General features: G+C 39.5%; 1 protein-coding gene across 12 annotated transcripts in view; it reads left to right on the top strand.

The window, feature by feature from the left end:
* Positions 1-21836, top strand: part of PUM1 (pumilio RNA binding family member 1) — a 164755-nt gene that overhangs the window by 97994 nt on the left and 44925 nt on the right. For 8 of the 12 annotated variants that reach the window (XM_082833315.1, XM_082833310.1, XM_082833305.1 and 5 more), the window contains 4 exons: positions 2307-2473; positions 4467-4737; positions 15465-15558; positions 16940-17044. In XM_082833315.1, the coding sequence (XP_082689441.1) occupies positions 2307-2473; positions 4467-4737; positions 15465-15558; positions 16940-17044 (637 nt within the window). The remainder of the gene's footprint in view (positions 1-2306; positions 2474-4466; positions 4738-15464; positions 15559-16939; positions 17045-21836) is intronic. The other 4 variants (XM_082833316.1, XM_082833306.1, XM_082833309.1 and 1 more) reach the window with 1 other exon arrangement.

Raw genomic sequence — 21836 nt, forward strand, 5'->3', positions numbered from 1 at the left:
CATTTTTTTTTTTTTTTTTTTGCGGTACGTGGGCCTCTCACTGTTGTGACCTCTCCCGTTGCGGAGCACAGGCTCTGGACACGCAGGCTCAACGGCCATGGCTCACGGGCCCAGCCGCTCCGCAGCATGTGGGATCCTCCCGGACCGGGGCAAGAACCTGTGTCCCCTGCATCGGCAGGCGGACTCTCAACCACTGCGCCACCAGGGAAGCCCTGCCTGTAGACCTTTTGAACTCCTTATGAGAAATTGGAGCTGAACTGCTCCTCCTGAGCCAGTGACTTGATTTGTAGATTTGTGGGAGATTACTTAAGTGTGTTGGTAGGATGGGATGATCCTTCTAATACTTTTTTTAATTATTGACATTAGTGGTGTCTAATTCAGGTACAGTTGTTTATCACCACCTCCTGGACTCTTAACCTGATGATAAAGATAATGGGAGGATCCATATCAGTTCAGTTTTGCAGGATTTTTTTTGTCATTTCAGTTTTCTTTGTCATATTTTTTGAACTTCTGCCCAGCACAGTATTCAGTACTGGGGATATAAAAATGAGTACATAGCTTCTGTCAGTTTTGCCTTTGTAGGAGGAGGGAGCTTTTATCTCTGGACATTTTGAAAGCTCTTTCTTTCTTTAGAATCCTGTCATATTCCCATATCTGGTTTGGGATCTCAATGTCATGCTTAATTGGCTGTCATTTACTCCTTTTGAACCAATAACAGTATAATACTTTGAAGATGTAGAAGTTATGTCTCATTTGCTGCCAAAACTATAGTTTACCATCTTGCTGCTACATAAAACTAAGTTTTATAAAACTATATCCTTTCTAATTCCCTTCTGGTATATGTTCCTTTATTCATACTAGCCATGAAATCTTTCTTTTTCTGTGTCACATTTGAACAGAGAATGATTTTGAAAGCAAAATGGGCTTTGAACTGGTAGTTGAAAGGTCTAAGATCGTCAAGGTCCCTGAGTCTGGTCTTTCTGGGCCAGAGATGGCTAAGAACTACTTTGAGAGCATCTTTTTATTTTGCATTTGCAGGCCTACCTACCCATTCATAACTGAGTGTCTGCTGCTTTAGCTTCCATTTGTGATTCCCCACCCCACCCCCCCAAATGAAATTTGGTTGTGGTGACTGGAAATGCTGTGCAGTAGTTCTCATCATCTTCTGACTGGATCTTCCCTTTTACCAGGAGCTTTCTTTTGGTCCAGGTCTATTTGTTTCTTCCTTAAACCAGAAGTCAGTGATGGGGACAAGCAAGATTACCTCTCTCTAGTTTTACAAAAGCAAAATTACTTAACCCTTGGATAAGGTTTTGCAAAGCTTTCTGTACCATGTCAAGTCACTATACCAAACCTTCTTTTCCTTCTGGAAATCAAGACATATTTGCTTTAAATGTCCATGTCTTAACCTAGAATATTGGTAAGAGGAGACAGACTTAATTTCCTTAAAAAACAGGACATCAGTATGCTTGGCACCACATCAGTTCTTTTAGGTCCAGTCTTTTAATCTTTGTAGTTTGAAGCACTTCAGAGATAAATTCTGTTGCATTAATGATTCAGCTTAACACGCTCTCATGTAGTCCCTGGTATGGGACAGGCAGTGGAAGGCAACTGGTAAGCACTTCTTAGAGTACTCTTTGTGAAAGAATTTCATAGTTATATTTAACATGTTTTGAAGGATTAAAAAAATCAAGTGTAGGATGTTTGGTGAATTATAGTTTCAGTAAACCATGAGATATTGGGTGGAACTGGGGTGGTGGTGGTGCAAATTAGCAGGGCATATATCCCAAGATGAAGTGTATAGAGTAATCGAATTGGAATGATGTTAGACCACACTTAGCTCAATATTCAGAAGTAAGGGAGGAGTTTACATCGGCAGTGGAAGTAGGAAATTCATTTTGTAGGCTTAGTACATTCCAACTATACTATTAGCTGCCATTCCTGGGGCTTATTAGGAGTTGAGCTACTCTATAGAGTTAGATTTGAGAGCACAGAAGTAGAACCAAGAGATATAAAGTTGTGGTCGGGCTTTGAGTAGAAAGGAAGAAAATGGGGTGGTGGGACACTGGGCATGATAAGACTGTCCTAATCTCTGTAACATAAATGTATGTCTGTCTCCCCCATTTGGCAAGACTTTCTGCAGTGTTCCTGCCTCTGTGTTGTCTGTTAATTAGATTGTAATGTCTTGAAAGGTCATGGACACTCTCCTGTTCTAATTAGCATCTAGTGTAGTCTGGTGTCCACAGTGGTAGCCCACTATTGTTAGTTGATGATGATTAGTGAAGCTGAAGCTATTTTTTAAACAGGGCCCAAGGGATGCAGACAGTGATGAAAACGACAAAGGTGAAAAGAAGAACAAGGGTACGTTTGATGGAGATAAGCTAGGAGATTTGAAGGAGGAGGGTGATGTGATGGACAAGACCAATGGTTTACCAGTGCAGAATGGGATTGACGCAGACGTCAAAGATTTTAGGTTTGTATGTTTTACACTTCTGATTTTTGAATGGGGGTTATGGGTTTTTGTTTTCATTCAGTTTTATTTTGATTTTAGTTTTCTTTTTCCCTCCCTATGTGTCCTTTTAAATTATTGGGTCTAGTGTAGGCCATACCACAAAGATTGTAAATTAACTGGTAAGATGGAACTTTCTAAGATTTGTCCATGCCTGATGTTTTGCCAAAACAATAGACTTCCCATTTGTATAGAGCTCTGTAATTTGCAGGATGATTTCATAAAGATCATTTCAGTGATTCTCAAATATCAAAATCACCTTGGATGGGTGCCTGGGGATTTCTCCCAAATCACTGTCTTGGGAGAAATCTTGGTTACTAATGGAAGTGTGTCATATGGCTCTGGCATGTTAGAGTGGAAGGAAAAACAGTTGAGAACTTAAGCATTCTTTTACTTGAGACTCATAAGCTCCCTTTGAGGTAGGCAGGTTAGGTATCATTTTCTTCATTTTGAAGAACCAGAGATGCAGCTCAAGTGACTTGTTCTTAATCATATCCCTTCCATGGAGGCCTCTCATTCCATCTCTGGTCGTAATTGATTTGCAGGTTTTACCCTATAATTTTAATATGCACAGTAATAAAACGATACTGTGTTTATTCTTCATTTATGTAGCTAACCTTTAGTGATGGTATATGATTTTTTAAAATTTAAAAATCCTTAGTCACTCATGTATAGTTAAGAGAATTTAATTTTTAGTAATGTAATTGTGGTCTAAAACTAATGTGTGTACCTACACCCACACCCACCCGCCCACCCACCCCTTATCCTAATAATGTACAGAGTCAAATTAAAATATATTTCGGGTCATTGTAGAACAGCGTTCAATTGTTTAGTCTTCCTAACCTAACTTTTGTATCTTGTGAGTGTAAAGAATTACAGTCTTTGGAAGAAATTTGAGACACAGAGAAATAAACATTTATCTAAGGTCTTTCAGATGAGTTTGGGTAGCCTCTCCATCCTGAGTCTCAAGCAGCCTGTGGCATTGTTTTATGGTATTTGACTCCGGGACAGGTGGTAGTGGTAGGGTTTGTGTGTCTGTCAAGGAACACGACAAGAGCTTTCATTTGTACCAGCGATAAGATTTCTTTTAGGCTTAGAATGTAGTCACAGGCTATACTCCCTGACTAGAATATAATATTATTCTATATTAGTCTGAATTGGAATAATATAGTCCTGTAATCTTTTTACATAGGGTGATCATGTGTCCTGAATTACCCAGGACAGTATTTGTTTATACCTGTGTCCGAGGATATTTCTTAACACTGCCCTTTTTTTTGCTCTTAGGAGTGTCCTGGTTTGGATGATAAATTACATCCTCATATTACTTTTAATTCTTAGAGTTGTCTCCTTAGCAGGGGCTTATCCTAGATATGAATTTATTTTGTACTATTTTGTAATGGTCTGCTTCTGGTTTCTTAGAAGGGGAAAAGGGGAGACAGTTTTATCAGTGGCCAGTGGTACCCAGGAAATACACACACAGAATTTTCACCTATTAAAAAATATTTTTTTGAAATAGAGTTATTCTCAGATGTGGAATTTCCCCTTAGAAACTACTTTGTCCATTGACTCTGTTTAAAGAGTAGATGTTGCTTTTGGGGGGCATATTTTACTACCTGTATTTTGGGATCTCTGTTTTCATGGATGCCACAGGCAGTGATTTTTTCCCCAGTTCATCCAGTGTTCCTCAAATCTGGGCCCCTTGGTTAAAGGGATTGTAAATTAATAGCAGTTAATGTAAATTTAAGGGGTGGGTTGTGGTGGAGAGGCAAGCAATAGAAGAGTCATTTTATAGGATAGAACATATAAGCACCAGAAGGGTCTCCAGTCATTTTGTAGAAATAGTTTTAAATACTATTGGTAATGAGCTGTGTCAAGCACGTTGTCCTTAAACTTAGGTTGCTGTAGTGTCCCTCCCCACTCAAAATAAGGTTTAATGCCCTTTACTTTCTCTGTTTAGCCGTACCCCTGGTAATTGCCAGAACTCTGCTAATGAAGTGGATCTTCTGGGTCCAAACCAGAATGGTTCTGAGGGTTTAGCCCAGCTGACCAGCACCAATGGTGCCAAGCCTGTGGAGGATTTCTCCAACATGGAGTCCCAGAGTGTCCCCTTGGACCCCATGGAACATGTGGGCATGGAGCCTCTTCAGTTTGATTATTCAGGCACGCAGGTACCTGTGGACTCAGCAGCAGCAACTGTGGGACTTTTTGACTACAATTCTCAACAACAGGTACTGTGTGTGTCTCTGTCACTCTCTCTGCTCTCCCTGCAGCCAGCACATTATTCAAGTAACTGAGAATCGGGTAATGGGAGGAGGGTGGCATTATTTTAGGCCTTTGATAACCAGTCCTTATTAACCCAACAGTGATGTGGATTACAAAGCCTCTGCATCTTCCCCTCCAGAAGCTTATTCCCATGTTGAGGTTTATTGGCAAGAGACCACCCTGCTCTGTGTACTTCCTTTGGCTCCTCTCTTTCTTCAGGGCCTGGGGAGGGGATGTGGTGGTGTTACCTCTTGTAACACAATCCTCTTGAATGTTAAATTAATTCACTGAAGATTAATGTGATTGTACTGCTGTTGGTTTTTGTTTTTAAAATAGTAAACTCTGTTGTCTGCCACTGTCAGGAGTCCAGTGCCAGATGTCTTATTAGTCCTGTCTTTTAATTAAGTGAGTTACTGCAGGTAACAGACATACCTGGTACCTTTCAAAAGAGTTAGAATGTAATTAGGGGAAAAACACAAATCATGCGACATAAAATCTGCAGTGAAATGACCTGGCTTTTCTTTTATTATTCATAAGTCTTTGGAATATATTGTATGTGTGCCTTCTGGTTTTGAAGGCATGGTATGACTAACTCTAGGGTTTACTGATTCTTCTGTTTAATTTTTTTTAAAGGAAAATTAGCTGTCTGAATTATAAAACGGGGGTAGGTAGCCTCCTGATCATGTTAAGTACCACAGGTTCTCCTTTGTGGCTACAAGCAGTTTTATGGGCCATGAATTCTGATGCTCCTTAATTTTGGAATATAAATATAAACTTCTAGGTTTGAAAGGTTAAAATCTCATTTTGAAGTTTAAAAATTACATATCTATAATTTTTTTCTCTGGGGAAAATTGGCTTATGGTCTTTGTAGATCAGTTGTACCATACTGTCCCTTTAGTTGTCATAAATGGCTGATTTTAAATGAATTTTGATTGATAGATGATTGGATAATAAAGTTAACCATGTGAAGTTTACAAAAACAAACCCCTTTAAGGGGTGATGTGATGTGCATAATCTGTGCTCATATCAGATGGATATATTAGGTTTAATTAACCAACTCTTTTTCCAGAGAGAAAGTGAACTAAAAGTGTACACTACTCTCCCCGTAGTTCCCAGTAGTTATGCTCACCTTTCCATAGGAATTTGACTTCCTGTGCTTTTTGTCTTCTTTTTAATGTTTTCTCACAATGAATCCTCAAAACAGCACTTTTGAGTGAAGCCAGAAATTACTTCAGATGCTGAGGAGATCATAGACTTCAAGATATTTTGTGTCACATCAGCAAACATAGGGACACACTGTTACTGTGTAGAATTCAACTTGTTCAGCTTAGAACATTAATGTGGTAATTTCTCTATCTAAATTGAGGTATGTTAAGTGCAGGCTGATTCTAATCAGGTTCCTTTAACCTAGTTATCTCAAGAAGTTTTATCTGAATTCTTTCTTTTACTCTGTCTCATTGGTCTGAACTTCCCCTAGCAACCCGTAGAACTCTAGTCGGCTTTGGTTCTTAGCTTCCATTCCCAATCTAACCCAATCTAACTCTTTGCTTGTTGCTGAAGAAGTGTTTATTTAAGAAGTGTTTGGGCTTCCCTGGTGGCGCAGTGGTTGAGAGTCCGCCTGCCGATGCAGGGGTCACGGGTTTGTGCCCCGGTCTGGGAAGATCCCACGTTCCGCAGAGCGGCTGGGCCTGTGAACCATGGCCACTGAGCCTGCACATCCGGAGCCTGTACTCTGCAACGGGAGAGGCCACAACAGTGAGAGGCCCGCGTACCGCAAAAAAAAAAAAAAAAAAAAAAAAAAAAGTGTTTGTCTCCAACCTCTTATGAATGAAAATCTGATTCTCTTTCATATAATTGTTCTTTACCTCATAATCAGAGCTGGGATTCTCTTTTGATTTATTGATCTTGGGTTTCAAAATAATTCTATCAATTTTTGAGGAGCCTGGATAATTATTAGGACTTGAACAGAAATGTACTTTTGCATACCCACAAATAGTTAACACAATTAAATCAAAGACACCTCCCACTCAGATTTATAAAACCTTGGGTGCCTTTACCATGTATCCCATTTCAGCAGTTTTTGGACATTAACGTCATTATTTTGCAAGTTAAACTATTTTTGGGTTCTGACTTCCCATGCATGTCTTGGTTGCTGCAGTATAGGGACATTGTTACACAGGTACACCATCATCATAGGATGTGATCATTGTTACTTTGTCCCATGGGCTCATAATTCTTGCTATTCTGAGTAGATGGCTGTACACATTCTTGTACTTGGCAGCCTAATAGCATGCCTGGGAACCGTTGGCCCAAGACTCTTCAAGACCCTTAACTTCCTAAAGGCTCCAGCATAAAAGCCAGTAGTAATTAAGAAGGAAGGATCCTTGCTCTACTGTAAATTGGTGTTTGTTCCTACACTTTATCCTTCTAATCTTTTTTACCCTTTTGCTTTTCGTTAACGTTTTATTCCCCTTTCTACTAATTAAAATGGTTCTCATTCTTCAAGGTCCAGTGCTGTTACCTTTCTTGATTTCCAAATCAAAAAGTTGTCATGTCTATCTCCTTTGAACCCTGTAGTGCTTTGTGCTTCCCTTAAGAAAAGGAGTCATCGTGTTCTGCTTTGTGTTATGATTACATGTCCTCTGCTAGATTGTAATCTCCTTAGAGGGTAAGGTGGGGTCTTGATTCCTCTGTGTCCTCTGCTTTGCTTTAGTGGAACAAATTTCCAGGGAATCTTTTCCATACCCCTATTATATTATCTCAGAACATCCCCCGTATTTAATATACTTCCCAAAACTAAAATTGGAAACTAGCCTTCTAAGAGGTCTGGAGGCTACTCTTTGAGGCCTTGTATCTATTCTAATATGTGAGTCGTTTAGGTCTAGCCCAGTAGGTGTACCTCATAGACAAATAACTGGACCTGTTATCATATCCAGTAAATTTACCTCCTGAATCAGTATTTAACCTTTTTACTGTCAGAGCCCTCTTGCCATCTGATCAAAAGCCATAGTCCTCTCATCAGAAAAACATAATTCTTTTGACACTCTATTTTGTGGATAACTTCAGGGAGATCACAGATCTGTGGACTGCAGGTTATAACCTTCTGTTCGCATTTCTTGTTGTCACCTGTAGCCAAGCATATCTTTCATGAATGGAACGGGCTCCCCCAACCCCATGGCTCTCAGTTTAGTTATTATGGCTCATTTGGTCATTTAAATAGTACAAGGAAATACTGCATGACAAGTGATGAGACCATTTATGCCCATGTCCTAGGGAGAGCATACTCTTTACCTGGGGAAGGAAGGACTTACGGAAGAGGTGGATCTTGAGCTGTGCCTTGCAAGACGTTTATACCAGGAGAAGAATGAAAATTCCAGTGGAGGAAATAGTAAACTAAAGGCTTAAAATTAGAAATGAACATATATGTGTTCAATAGATAATGTAGAAACAAACAGTCACCCTAGCTGGTAGTTGAGGTTGAAGAAAAGTGACTTGTGGGGTTGCATAGATAGTGTTGTGAGTCTTACCGACTTTGCTGTGCTGCCTTATGGTCATTAAGAAGACATTTTTAAGAAGTAATGGCTTAATTATCACGGTTTAGTTTTTCTGTGTTGAGTGTTAGCTTAGCAGCATTCTTTTGCCCATATTAGTCAGTTAACTGTTGACTGTTGTGTCCTTCCAGGAACTTCAGGTTTTGTCCATAGAGAACAGAGCTAGTGTTCATAGAGTGACTATCATACATGAAACAATTATGGAATGGTTGAGGAACTAAGTGCTAAATTGCTTGGTCGAGGATCCTGTCAGACCAGGGGAGGGCTCAATGAGGACCAAGTTTGCATAGACCTAACTTGAATGACACGTGGAATGTACGTATATTGCTGCAGTTAAGAGAACAGAGGTATGGAGATGGAAATGACAGTGGTGTGGTCATTGGTTGACAAGAGTAGAAGATACACGTAGAAGGTAAAAAGGAGATAGATGCATTTGGTTATTGAGTCCAGGTCACAGAGGCCTTGAGAGCCACGACTGAGTACAGACAATATTAATGATTGTGAGGATTGAACCAAAGGTCTAATGTGGCACATATTTTTCTGTACATTTTTATCATGGCTTTCTTAAACGGGCATCAGAGGATTTTTTTTTTTAAGTTTTGAGTTATTTGCTATAATTGGTAGGGTAGCTTTGTGCTTTTATGTTTGAAAATTGACAAAATAAATAATTCCTTCTTGTGTCCTGTTTCATTTCATTTGGTGTAATAAGTTGGTTTCATAAGACAATATCAGCTTATATTTAGACACATAATATAAAGCAGCCTGAAAATACAGAAAAGGTAATTCTCATTTAATTTATTACAATCTAACTGTACTTAGGGATACTTTGGTTTTGGGTAGTTAAATTACTTGTCTAGCCACTGTTAACCATAAACTTAACCTGAGATGTATTTAGAGCAGGGATTCCTTTTTTGGTGCCATGAACCCCTTAGCAGTTAGGTAAGATCTCAGACTGAATTCTTAGAATACTGTTTTAAAATGTATAGTGTAAGTAGGATTACAGAGAAAGCCAATTATATAAAAATAGCTATAACAATATTTGACAACAAATTTGTTTGACAGCAAATTTGGCAACAAATTGAACAGATTTGCTTCTTTATCATATGATGCATGAGATAGAGGTAGTTGTACTAGCTGTCATAATGAGCATAAGCAAGATTTTGAAATGTCTAACAATCATAAAGTAACATGAAAGTATATATGATTTCTATTGGTGATTAAATCACAGATTTGTGGCTAAATTTAATGTGATTTGTTGCCTACAATAATAATTGAAGGACATGCTAAATTTCATGACAATAAAGATAACTTTATCTGCCCCAGGTACAAAGATCTGGGGTTAGGAACCCTTAATTTAGGGTAGTTTGAAATGCTCATTGATATCTCTTTCCTCATTTTCCCCTCATTGTCTTCTCTTTAATCCTGGAAAACAAAGTGGACAGCTCACATATACTGTGTTCATACCATTTTGTGTTTTGATGCTTGAGCAATATTCTTTATTTTAATAAATAGCTATGCAGTTATCTATATTTACCTAAGTATACTTTAGAAAAATATTACTAGGTTTCATTATATTACAATCATATGTAACAGAAACCAAAGCCAAGATTGGTAATCAGGTGGGTTAATCTGGTTAATTGTTGATATTCTTTATTTAGGGTTCAGTTAATATAAAAATAACCCAATGATGTGGCATGTTTTACAAAATTGTGTACTGAAGTACTAAAGCTCTAACCTGTTAAGCATGAATTTTAAACAAAGAGACAGTACTCTGAAAGCCCTAGTCAGATGGGAGAGGAAATTGGCATGCATTGCTTTTTAAAGTGTGGTAGTGATTTAAATGTCATTCTTATGAGACCAGGTGTGTGCATAGTTTTAATATAGGTGTTTAAAATTCTTGGCTTTCTTTTCAGTTTATAAATAAGAGGAAGATTATTCTGTCAGTGTCATGCGTACAGTCACTGTTAAAATGCTGACTTTAGCTAGCAGTTAGGTCAGTTGAAACTTGCCTTTATTGTTACTTGACTTTGCTGAAATTTTAGAATATGATTTTTCTCAAAAGACTAACTTATTTGATGGAAGGATATATTTTTCCTCACCTTATTTATAAATCATTTATTTTGGAATCCGATTCTTCTTCTGCTAAAGAAATATGAATTTTTTGTTTTTTAAAAAATTGACAGCATAGTTTGTATGTACCTGTTAAACCAAAAATCATTATAATTATTAGTTGATTATTGCAGCTGTTCAAATAACCTGGTCAAAAATGAACTTTGATCTAGAAGCTTCAGACAGTAGCAAACTTTCACAAATTTCATATACTGAGGACTAGCTCCAGGATATAATTTTTTCTTAAAAATTTATAGCCCCACTATTGATGTAATACTCGTAGTGTTTGAAGGGCTTTTCTCTGTGAATTCTGACAATAGCCCCATGAGGTAGGGCAGCTATTATATTTTTATAGATTTATTTTTTTTTTTACAATTTACTTGGGCAGAATTTATTTATTTATTTTTATAGATAAGAAAATTAAGACATCATGAAGCTTACAGACTTAACTGCAGATCATATACTACCACCTATGCAAACATCTTTGTTTTGGTTTCTAGCTCCTAGCTGTTTCCTTTGGACCTAGTACTAGAAATGTAACGCCTTTTGATGCATGGAGTATTCAACTGCATTCTTAGTTTTTTCTGCAAGGAGTATGTTTTAAAAAATACTCATCGACAACAAAAACTAAAAAGGTTTTTCTTTCTTCCCTTTTTGTGACCTGACGGCAGCTGGTGCTCATGAACTCAGTGGGGTTTTGACTTTAACACTGACTCAGAAGAGTCTTGCCTTCTGCTTTCCTTGTCCGCATCCTGGGCTGCTGTACTGGGTGATGAGCTGTAAGAGGTGGCCCACAGAAGGGCTTTGTCCGTGTGTGTGGGTGCTCTCCTCATTCATCATAAAGAATATCACATATAAAGGACTTTCAAGTGCTTTATGTGTATTGATTTTAATACTTAGAACAACCTTATGAGTTAGACAAATCTTTATTGTCCCTGTTAGAGAGAGGAGGAGAGTAAAGCACAGAGGTTTTCCTGCCCAGTGTCTCACACACACAGTCAGTGGTACAGCTGAGACATGAATGCAGGCTTTCTGGCCCCAGACTCTGTGCTGTTGTCCTCTCTCCACTATGTATATTGCCTTAAACTGGTAAGAAGCCAGGCCTGGCAGTACATTTTATTTTGGGGGGAGAAAGGATAGTCTTTGACATTGGCTAACTCCATATTTAGATATTACTCTTCCAGATTCTGAAAACTCAACAACAATGTTTTTATGCCAGCAATTATTATTGATAACAATAGTAGTAATAGCTGTCTCTTATCAGGTGCCAGCTGTATGCCAGTCACTATGTTGGGTGTTTTTGACTGCCTGGAATCACTTCTGGAATATAAACCATGCAGGGTATCTTTTGTTAGTTCATATAGTGTCACAGAAGGGAGTTAAACAAGCTTGCTTGTGTGGTTCCCAAATTATGCCTTCAGGATTTCTTATTAGGAACCTTGATAAGCTTGAAATAGTTGACATATTTTCCCCTGCATTCTGTTTCTTGAATAGCTTATGAATTCTCCCTAAGTAAATGGCAATAAATTGTGGCACATTTATCATTATACTGACCTTAAAATAAGCATTTTCCCCAAGTTTCACAGTATTGTGTTTCTCAGTTATTATTGGCTTACTCTGTGAAAATCATGAAAATGTTGACAGAGTTCAGCACTTTGCCCAGCAGATGGCATTTGTATGAGTTTTTCAGGATCCTTTAGAATCCATCACTTGCCAGTTACCCAATTTTGTTTTGAATAACCTGTATTGCCAGTTAATATTGGACCATTTACATAAAGAAAATGTGCTAGAATTGCTGTAATCTATACTATAATAAAATCTGCCTGTTGTCAATGCATAATTTACTTATGTTAATTGTTTATTGCAAAATGCACTCAAAATAATTCCTTCTCTTTTTGCCATAATCACTGAGATATTAACCAGCTCTCAAAGGCAGGATATATGGGTGTTTTTATAGGGCCTATATGTTTTTAGTTAAAAGTAATAGTCCCTACTCTCGGTGGTAACATGGTAGTGAGGACCACAGACTGATGTAATGCGGAATGGTTACTTTATTCACACACTGTGTATTTATATGTATATTTACGGATACAGTACATATGTATAGTGTTACATGAAATGTTAAAAGCATGTGAAGTGAGGATAAGTCATAATGGAATGGTATTGGAGTACTGTTTTCAGTTAATAAGTCAAGATAACCTCAAGAGTTGTATTCTGAACACACTAGTATCCTTATTTCCCTAACTTCATGTTGCAGTGCCTAGCTAATAATAAGTGCTCAAAAAAATGTTTGTTGAATGAAATGAGTTATTTTATTTGCAGCAGGCCCAAGAAGGGTAGAGGGAAGAGGCTAGCATGAGCGGTGTCTGAGATGTTAAATATTTCAAAAGGTTTTAGGCTAGGAAAATTCCAGAGATCCATTGAAGGGACAGTAGATGTTTAGTGGAACTGTGAGGTATTTTCACAACCTTGGAAAACATTTTTAAACAGCTTTCCACTATTTTACTTGTTTCCTGCCTCCTGGCTGCCTGTCTTGCGGGGGTGGGGGAGGAGCTGTTGGTAGGAGCACTCCAGAGGCACTGTCCTTGAGGTGAAACAGAAACCAGCCTGGCAATGATCACAGGGTGTAGTTACCAAATAGTACTGGTCGGCTCCTTTCCTGGAGTGAACAGTTGTTTTGATATGTTTGTCAATAGATTCCTATATTTCTTTTTTTTTTTTGCGGTACGCGGGCTTCTCACTGTTGTGGCCTCTCCCGTTGTGGAGCACAGGCTCCAGACGCGCAGGCTCAGCGGCCATGGCTCACGGGCCCAGCCGCTCCACGGCATGTGGGATCTTCCCGGACCGGGGCACGAACCCGTGTCCCCTGCATCGGCAGGTGGACTCTCAACCACTGCACCACCAGGGAAGCCCTCTATATTTCTTTTGAATACTTGATATTTAATCAATGCTTGTAAAGTAGTACTATCTTTTTACCAGAATCATAATGAAGTTTTTCTTTTCTTTAACCTTTGAAAATAAAAAACTCTAAAGTATTTTTGAAATCTGTAGTACGTGTTTACTTTTGTCATTCATACTGTGAAAGCAGAGGCTTATTTTACTCTGTTTTTTTTTTTTTTTTTTTCGGTACGCAGGCCTCTCACTGTTGTGGCCTCTCCCGTTGTGGAGCACAGGCTCCGGACGTGCAGGCTCAGCGGCTATGGCTCACAGGCCCAGCCGCTCCGCGGCATGTGGGATCTTCCCGGACCGGGGCACGAACCCGTGTCCCCTGCATCTGCAGGCGGACTCTCAACCACTGCACCACCAGTGAAGCCCCTACTCTGGTTTTTAGAAAGATGAATATATAGAAAGAGAGGTAACAAATACAATTGGCCAGTATGTTCAGAATATTCACCTTTTAAAAACAATTTTTTAAAATCAGTCTACTCACATATTTGAGGCACAGAAGTAACCAGATCATAGAATAAAGTCCACCACCTAAGATAACATTAAAAGTTCAGTTGGGGGGCTTCCCTGGTGGCGCAGTGGTTGAGAGTCAACCTGCGATGCAGGGGACACGGGTTCGTGCCCCGGTCCGGGAAGATCCCACATGCCGCGGAGCGGCTGGGCCCGTAAGCCATGGCCACTGAGCCTGCGCGTCCGGAGCCTGTGCTCCACAATGGGAGAGGCCACAACAGTGAGAGGCCCATGTACCAAAAAAAAAAAAAAAAAGTTCAGTTGGGGACTTCCCTGGTGGTCCAGTAGGTAAGACTCTGTGCTCCCAACGCAGGGGGCCCGGATTCAATCCCTGGTCAGGGAACTAGATCCCACATGCTGCAACTAAGACCTGGCACAGCCTAATAAATAAATAAGAAGTCAAAAGTTCAGTTGTGATGATAATTAAGCTGAGTTGTCAGAATGACATTATCTCCTAATGTCTGAAACAATCAGGTCTTTTTATGAAGACATCTGTAATTCAGGATCCATGGTGTCTGTTATATATCATCCAGTGAAGTTAGCTGAAACATTGAAAAGTCCTGTAGAAAGAGCAGGTAGGTTGAAGGTCCTCTGTAGGGAGGTCCCATCAGTAAATTCTCCTAGTCTGATTTCAGAAAATAAAGAAGTCTTTAGTGTAACCCCTTGGAAGGAGTCACATCAGGGCAGTCCAAAATCAGGAATCCCCTTTCTTTGTACCAAAACTATTCATATTAAAATGTATGAACATTTTATTCAGTGCTGTGTTCCTCGTTCCTTGCACAGTACCTAGCAGGTGTTGTTTCATAAATATTTGTAGAATGAATGAAAGAATGAGTGATTGACTTTGTAATAAGGGAGAATCTTGGGATATTCTTGTCAAGACCTTTGAACTCCTTTCCTTGGGAACTTAACAACGTGCTAGGTCTGAGCTCATAATCCAAGTTTCGTTAGTAGCAGCTATACTTCTGTTGTTTTTTTTTCTTACGTATAAAAGAATTGGTATTCTAGGAAACTCGGGAGCCCCCCCAAATTGCACAGTTGTCCAATTTACCCATTATGATAAGCCACTAGTTGAGGAAGGTATCCAATATTATTTCCCCAAGAAGAGGCAGCCAGAGGATGAAATGAATACTCCAAAGTATGAATAGGTGAGAATTAATTCAAAGTGTTTGTGGGGTTCGTAAAAGAACTGAAGGGAGGTAACAGCACTCAGTGCAACGTGGTAAGTCATTTGTAATATACTCATTTAGTTTTTAAGTTGCTCTGGATCAGGCAGCAACCTCAGACCTGGAATAGTTCTTAGGGCATTTGTATGTATGTTTGTGGTTCAGGGGACATATAACCTGTGAGTAGTTAGCACGTGGGAACCAGGCACACCAAACTGAGGTAAAGCAAGAGAGGGAAAACGGAACTATGAAGCATCATAGATACCAAGGGAATGGAGTAGAACATGAGAACATTTTTGTTTAAAGCATCCTGTCTAAACAAGGGTTTATGGAAATTCTTATTCAGAGAGGTTTTAAAATTATTTCACAAGACAGGTTCTCTAACCTCATCATGTCCTTTTCTTCCCTCAGCTGTTCCAAAGACCCAACGCACTTGCTGTCCAACAGTTGACAGCCGCTCAGCAGCAGCAGTACGCGCTGGCAGCCGCGCATCAACCCCACATTGGTAAGTCCTTGAGCCGAAAGCTCCCTTATAGGGGTGGCCCCATTTTAGGATAGCGGCTGCTGTGGAACCCAGCAGACTGATTGTCAAAGTCCAGACAAATCCCTCAAGGTACAATAAATGGCCTCTTACTCTTGTCCAGTTGTCTTTAGCAACATTCTTATTTTTCTAGACCTCAACTGATAAGATTTCTTGGTATCCAGTTATTGCTCTGCCTCAGCTGTTTCAGTATTTAAAGTATTTACTGTAGTAGTGACTAGCATCAACTCTGTTGGTAGGTTTGGATGAACTCAAGTAACAGTAATTTTGTGCTTGTTGGGCTTGTGTAGACTATGGATTTATCAATGTCACATCTTATTAAGTAGCAAGTAGTACTTTTAAGCCTATTTTCCAAGTAGCATGTATTGAAAATTTTAAAAAGTATTATCATATAATCACTGGTTTTTAAAGTACAGTAGCTTTGCCCTTTTCCTGTTGCACTTATTCATGTTTTGATGTGCATATTTTTGTCTTATTGCCTAGACCCCCTATACCCCTCCCCCACTTTTTTCAGGTCTCTTTGAAACAAAGTGCTATACAAGTAGAAATTTTTTTTTTTAATATGTTAAAATGACACGATTGAATAGATAGAAGATCACCAATCATGGATTGTGGAATGCTGTGGAAGAAAAGACTTGCTTCCAACCTAGATATACAGGTGACCCTTGAACAACATGGGTTTGGACTGCGCAGGTCCACTTATATTCAGATTTTTTTTCAGTAAATGTTCTACAGTACTACTTGATCCTCGGTTGGTTGAATCGTTGATGCAGAAATGTGGCTATGGAGGGCTGACTTTAAAGTTATACATGAATTTTTGGCCACGTAGGGGTCAGCACCCCCTAACCCCTGCTTTGTCAAAGGGTCAACAGTATTAAGTCTAGGCATAAAGACCTTTGCTTGGGTCTTACTTAATTTATACTTGTAGGTAGTAGTCTTTATAAATATGCATGCATATTCTTTGTGGAAAACTGGAAAATTGTTTAAATGGAAATAAATCCTTCTATCCCATTACAAAGTCTTTTAAATTGCTTTATTTTAGCCTGTTATAATGTAATTTTGATAGTCCTTTAGAAATTGTGCTGAATTAAAAACTGCATAGCAGTTTTAATTGTACGTCTTTAGCAAAGGCTAAAAAAAATAGACGATAGATAGATGTCACCATAATCTTTAGTACAAGGATTATTTTATCTTCTTAAAATCCTTTTTAGTCTCAACCTATCCTATCTTCTCTTTTTTCTTTTTTTCCTCACCTACAGCCTGGAATGATTAACCAAACTGTGTAGGTGTTTGGTAGGGCTGCAGTTTTAGTCAAGTTTGTTTTTACTGACAGGTATGTTTTCAGCAGGTTTAGCTCCCGCCGCGTTTGTCCCCAACCCATACATCATCAGTGCTGCGCCCCCAGGGACGGACCCCTACACAGCTGGATTGGCTGCAGCAGCGACACTAGGTGAGACATTCTGCCACACGAGGGATTTTCTCACCTGCTAAAAAGTCATTTTGATGGGCACACATTCTTTATACTCTTTCACAAATCCACGTCTCCAGTGGAGATTTCTCTCCTGATTTCCAGGACCATCTGTCAGCCAGTTAGACATCTCTGCTTAGCTGTAACCTCAGACGTGAACACATTTAAAGGCAGGTTAATCAGCCACCTCCTGTATAGTTTTTGTTTTTCGTTGTTTTTTTTTTTTTTTTAACGTGGTGCAAATGCCTTTAGGCCACTTCCTTTGTAAATTAATTAATTAATTTTTATTTGACATATAGTTCATTTACAATGTTGTGTTACTGTATAGATATTTTTGATCCACTAAGGCACCAGTTGCTCATACATATTTCGGGAATTTCTCCTCTTGCTCAGGTCTTCCTACTACCTCTAGTCTACCCTAGTCCAGGTCTGTTTAATCTTTACGTAGACTTTTACAGCTGTTCTCTCTTATGTGCTTTCTTTTTAATTAATTAATTAATTAATTAATTAATTTTTGGCTGCATTGGGTCTTTGTTGCTGTGCACGGGCTTTCTCTAGTTGTGGCGAGCAGAGGCTACTCTTTGTCGTGGTGCGCTGGCTTCTCATTGAGGTGGCTTCTCTTGTTGCGGAGCACGGGCTGTAGAGCGCACGCTCAGTAGTTGTGGTGCAGGGGCTTAGTTGCTCCGCGGCATGTGGGATCTTCCTGGACCAGGGTTCAAACCTGTGTCCCCTGCATTGGCAGGCGGATTCTTAACCACTGCGCCACCAGGGAAGCCCCTTTCTTACATATTTTCAATTTTCTTCCTTCCTTCCCCTTCTTCATCCACCTAGATTGTTCAAGAAAACTGTCTCAACCACAAATCTTACCCTTTTATCCTTCTACTTAAACCCTTCATTGATTTCTGTCTTACCCACTCTAATATAGCATACTGCAGTTAATTTCAGTATGGCTGGTCATTCCAAACTACTTGGGTGGTGGTGGTGATGGTGGGTGGTGGGTTGTTCCTTGGAATCAGTGTTTCTAAGGAACTGCCATGACATTGTGAGGATTGGTGAGGATTTGGACCCACTATGTATAGGGATCTCTCCACGACTATATGGATGTCTCTACATGTGCGCCACTTTCTCCCCCTTCAAATTGGCTCCCACTGGCTCATACCGTACATTCTAGCAGTACTAAATTGATTTTAGTTTGCTACACATACCACACTGGTTTAGGCCTCTGTGTCTTTGGACATCATGGTCTTCTTAGTCCTCTAGAGTAAACTCTTTCTCCATTCTTTGCCTGGGAAGCTTCTTAGCTGCTATTGTCACCTCTAGAAAGCCTTCCTTTGCTGACCTTTCCCTGTTCTTTCTCTAATCATCACTTTGTATTTATTTGCTTGTGGACGTGTACATGACTGGGTTTTCTTCCCCCTTGAGACTGAACTCTTTCAAAGGCAGACACTTTTGTTACTTGACTCTGTGTGGCACAGTAGCTGTCAACATGGTGCGGTCATAAATATATGGTAGATTGAATTCAACGTTAGGACAGACTTAATGTCTTCCAAAGTAAATATTCTTTGGAGACATCCCTCCAAGTCATGTTAATTGTGACTAACTATTATTTGTAAGATTTCACGTATTTTATAGCATGTGATTTGTAATTATGAACTCAAATGCAGCATAGAATTTCATATTGTTTTCTTTAGAATTGTTCACATTTTGGCATGGGTTGTGATGGGAACATATGTAGTATAATTTCTCTGCCCCTGTTGCCTTTAGGGGAAGTAGAATCTTTGCTAATTACCATTAATATTTATTGAACCCTTATTAATTGTTTGCCAGTGAGTGCTTTTCATTCATATGAATTGTTGGATGATGGCTTTTCAGATTAGGAATTTGCGGCTCAGAGAGCTGTCTTGCTTGAGGTCACACAATTTATTTATTTAGTCTCTACTTTTCCCTCCAGCTTTATTGAGATATAATTGCCAGACAAAATTGTAATGTATTTAGAGTACACAACATTAATATATGTATACATTGTGAAAGGATTCCCTCCATCGAGTTAACTAATATATCTATAATATCCCATATTTACCTTGTTTTATTTGTGCAAAATTGTTTAATTTTTGTTTTAAAATTTTTGTATATTTTTAAATTGAAGTACAGTTGATTTACAATGTTGTGTTAATTTCTGCTATACAGCAAGGTGATTCAGTTATACATATATACAGTCTTTTAAAAAATTTTATTAAAGTTTTTTGTTTTGTTTTGTGTTTTTGATGTGGACCATTTTTAAAGTCTTTACTGAATTTGTTGCAATATTGCTTCTGTTTTATGTTTTGGTTTTTTGGCCTTGAGGCATGTGGGATCTTAGCTCCCTGACCAGGGATCAAACCCACACCCCTTGCATTAGAAGATGAAGTCTTAACCACTGGACTGCCAGGGAAGTCCCTAAAATTCTTTCCTAGTATGGTTTATCACAGGATATTGACTATAGTTCCCTGTGCTATACAGTACGGCCTCGTTGTTTATTCATTCTATATATAATGGTTTGCATCTGCTAATTCCAAACTGCCAATCCATCCCTCCCCACTGGCACCCCCCCCCGAACGCGCGCGCACACACACACACACACACACACACGTCTGTTTTCTATGTTTCTGTTTCATAGATAGGCTCATTTGTGTCATATTTTAGATTCCACATATAAGTGATATCATATGGTATTTGTCTTTCTCTTTTTGACTTATTTCACTTAGTATGATAATCTCTAGGTCCATCCATGGTGCTGCATATGGCATTATTTCTTTGTTTTTTTTTTTTGTTTGTTTGTTTTTTTTTTTTTGGCTGTACGCGGGCCGCTCACTGATGTGGCCTCTCCTGTTGCGGAGCACAGGCTCCGGACGTGCAGGCTCAGCAGCCACGGCTCACGGCCCCAGCCGCTCTGCGGCATGTGGGATCCTCCCTGACCGGGGCACGAACCCATGTCCCCTGCATCGGCAGGCGGACTCTCAACCACTGTGCCACCAGGGAAGCCCTGTTTCATTCTTTTTTATGGCTGAGTAGTATTCCATTGTATATATGTACCACTTCTTCTTTATCCATTCATCTGTCGCTGGACATTTAGGTTGTTTCCATGTCTTGGCTATTGTGAATAGTGCTGTTATGAACATAGGGGTGCATGTATCTTTTTGAATTGTAATTTTGCCTGGATATATGCCCAGGAGTAGAATCGCTGGACCATATGGCAACTCTATTTTTAGTTTTTTGAGAAACCTTCATACTGTTTTCCAGAGTGCCTGCACCAACTTACATTCCCACCAACAATGTAGGAGGGTTCACTTTTCTCCACAGCCTCTCCAGCATTTGTTATTTGTGGACTTTTTAATGATGGCCATTCTGATCTGTATGAAATGGTGCCTCATTGTTGTTTTGATTTGCACTTCTCTAATAATTAGTAACGTTGAGCATCTTTGCATGTGCCTGTTGGCCATCTGTATATCTTCTTTGGAGAAATGTCTCTTTAGGTCTTCTGCCCATTTTTTTATTGGTTTGTTTGTTTTTTGTTGCTGTTGTTGAGTTGCATGAGCTGTTTGTATATTTTGAAAATTAAGCCCTTGTCAGTCTCGTCATTTGCAAATATTTTCTCCTAGGCTGTAGGTTGTCTTTTTGTTTAGTTTATGGTTTTCTTTGCTGTACAAAAGCTTGTAAGTTTTTGTTGTTGTTGTTAATATTTACTTAATAATTTGGCTGCGTTGGGTCTTAGTTGTGGCATGCGGAGTCGGAGTCTTTAGTTGTGGCATGTGGAATCTAGTTCCCTAACCAGGGATGGAACCGGGGTCCCCTGCATTGGGAGCATGGAGTCTTAGCCACTGGACTCCGAGGGCAGTCCACAAAAGCTTGTAAGTTTGATTAGGTCCCATTTGTTTATTTTTGTTTCTGTTGCCTTGGAAGACTGAACCTAAGAAAAGATTGCTATGATTTATATCAGAGAATGTTTTGCCTATGTTCTCTTCCAGGAGTTTTATGGTGTCATGTCTTATATTTAAGTCTTTAAGCCATTTTGAGGTTTTTGGTTTTTTTTTTTTTTTTGCGGTACGCGGGCCTCTCACTGCCGTGGCCTCTCCCATAGCAGAGCACAGGCCCCAGACGCGCAGGCTCAGCGGCCATGGCTCACGGGCCCAGCTGCTCCGCAGCATGCGGGACCCTCCCGGACCGGAGCACGAACCCGCGTCCCCTGCATCGGCAGGCAGACTCCTAACCACTGCGCCACCAGGGAAGCCCTTGAGTTTATTTTTGAGTATGGTGTGACTGTGTTCTAACTTGATTGATTTACATGTGGCTGTCCAGCTTTCTCAACACCACTTGCTGAAGAGACTGTCTTCTTTCCACTGTATATTTTTGCCTCCTTTGTTGAAGATTAATTGACTGTAGGTGTGTGTGTTTATTTCTAGGTTCTCTCTTGTGTTCCATTGATCCATATGTTGGTTTTTGTGCCAGTACCACACTGTTTCAATTACTGTTGTGTCTTAGTAATATTGTCTGAAGTTTGGCTGGGTTATGCCTCCTGCTTGGTTCTTTTTTCTCAGGATTGCTTTGGCAATTCTGGGTCTTCTGTGGTTCCATATAATTTTTAGGATTATTTGTTCCAGTTCTGTGAAGAATGTCATGGGTAATTTGATAGGGATCACATTCATTCTGTAGATTGCTTAGGGTAGTAGGGGTCACACAATTTAAATGTTGTAGAGTTCGGGTTTGAGCCAGATCTAGCTCAAAGCCTATGCATGCA

Source organism: Leucopleurus acutus (genome assembly GCF_964270905.1).
Source record: "Leucopleurus acutus genome assembly, chromosome: 2".
Lineage (NCBI taxonomy): Eukaryota > Metazoa > Chordata > Mammalia > Artiodactyla > Delphinidae > Leucopleurus > Leucopleurus acutus.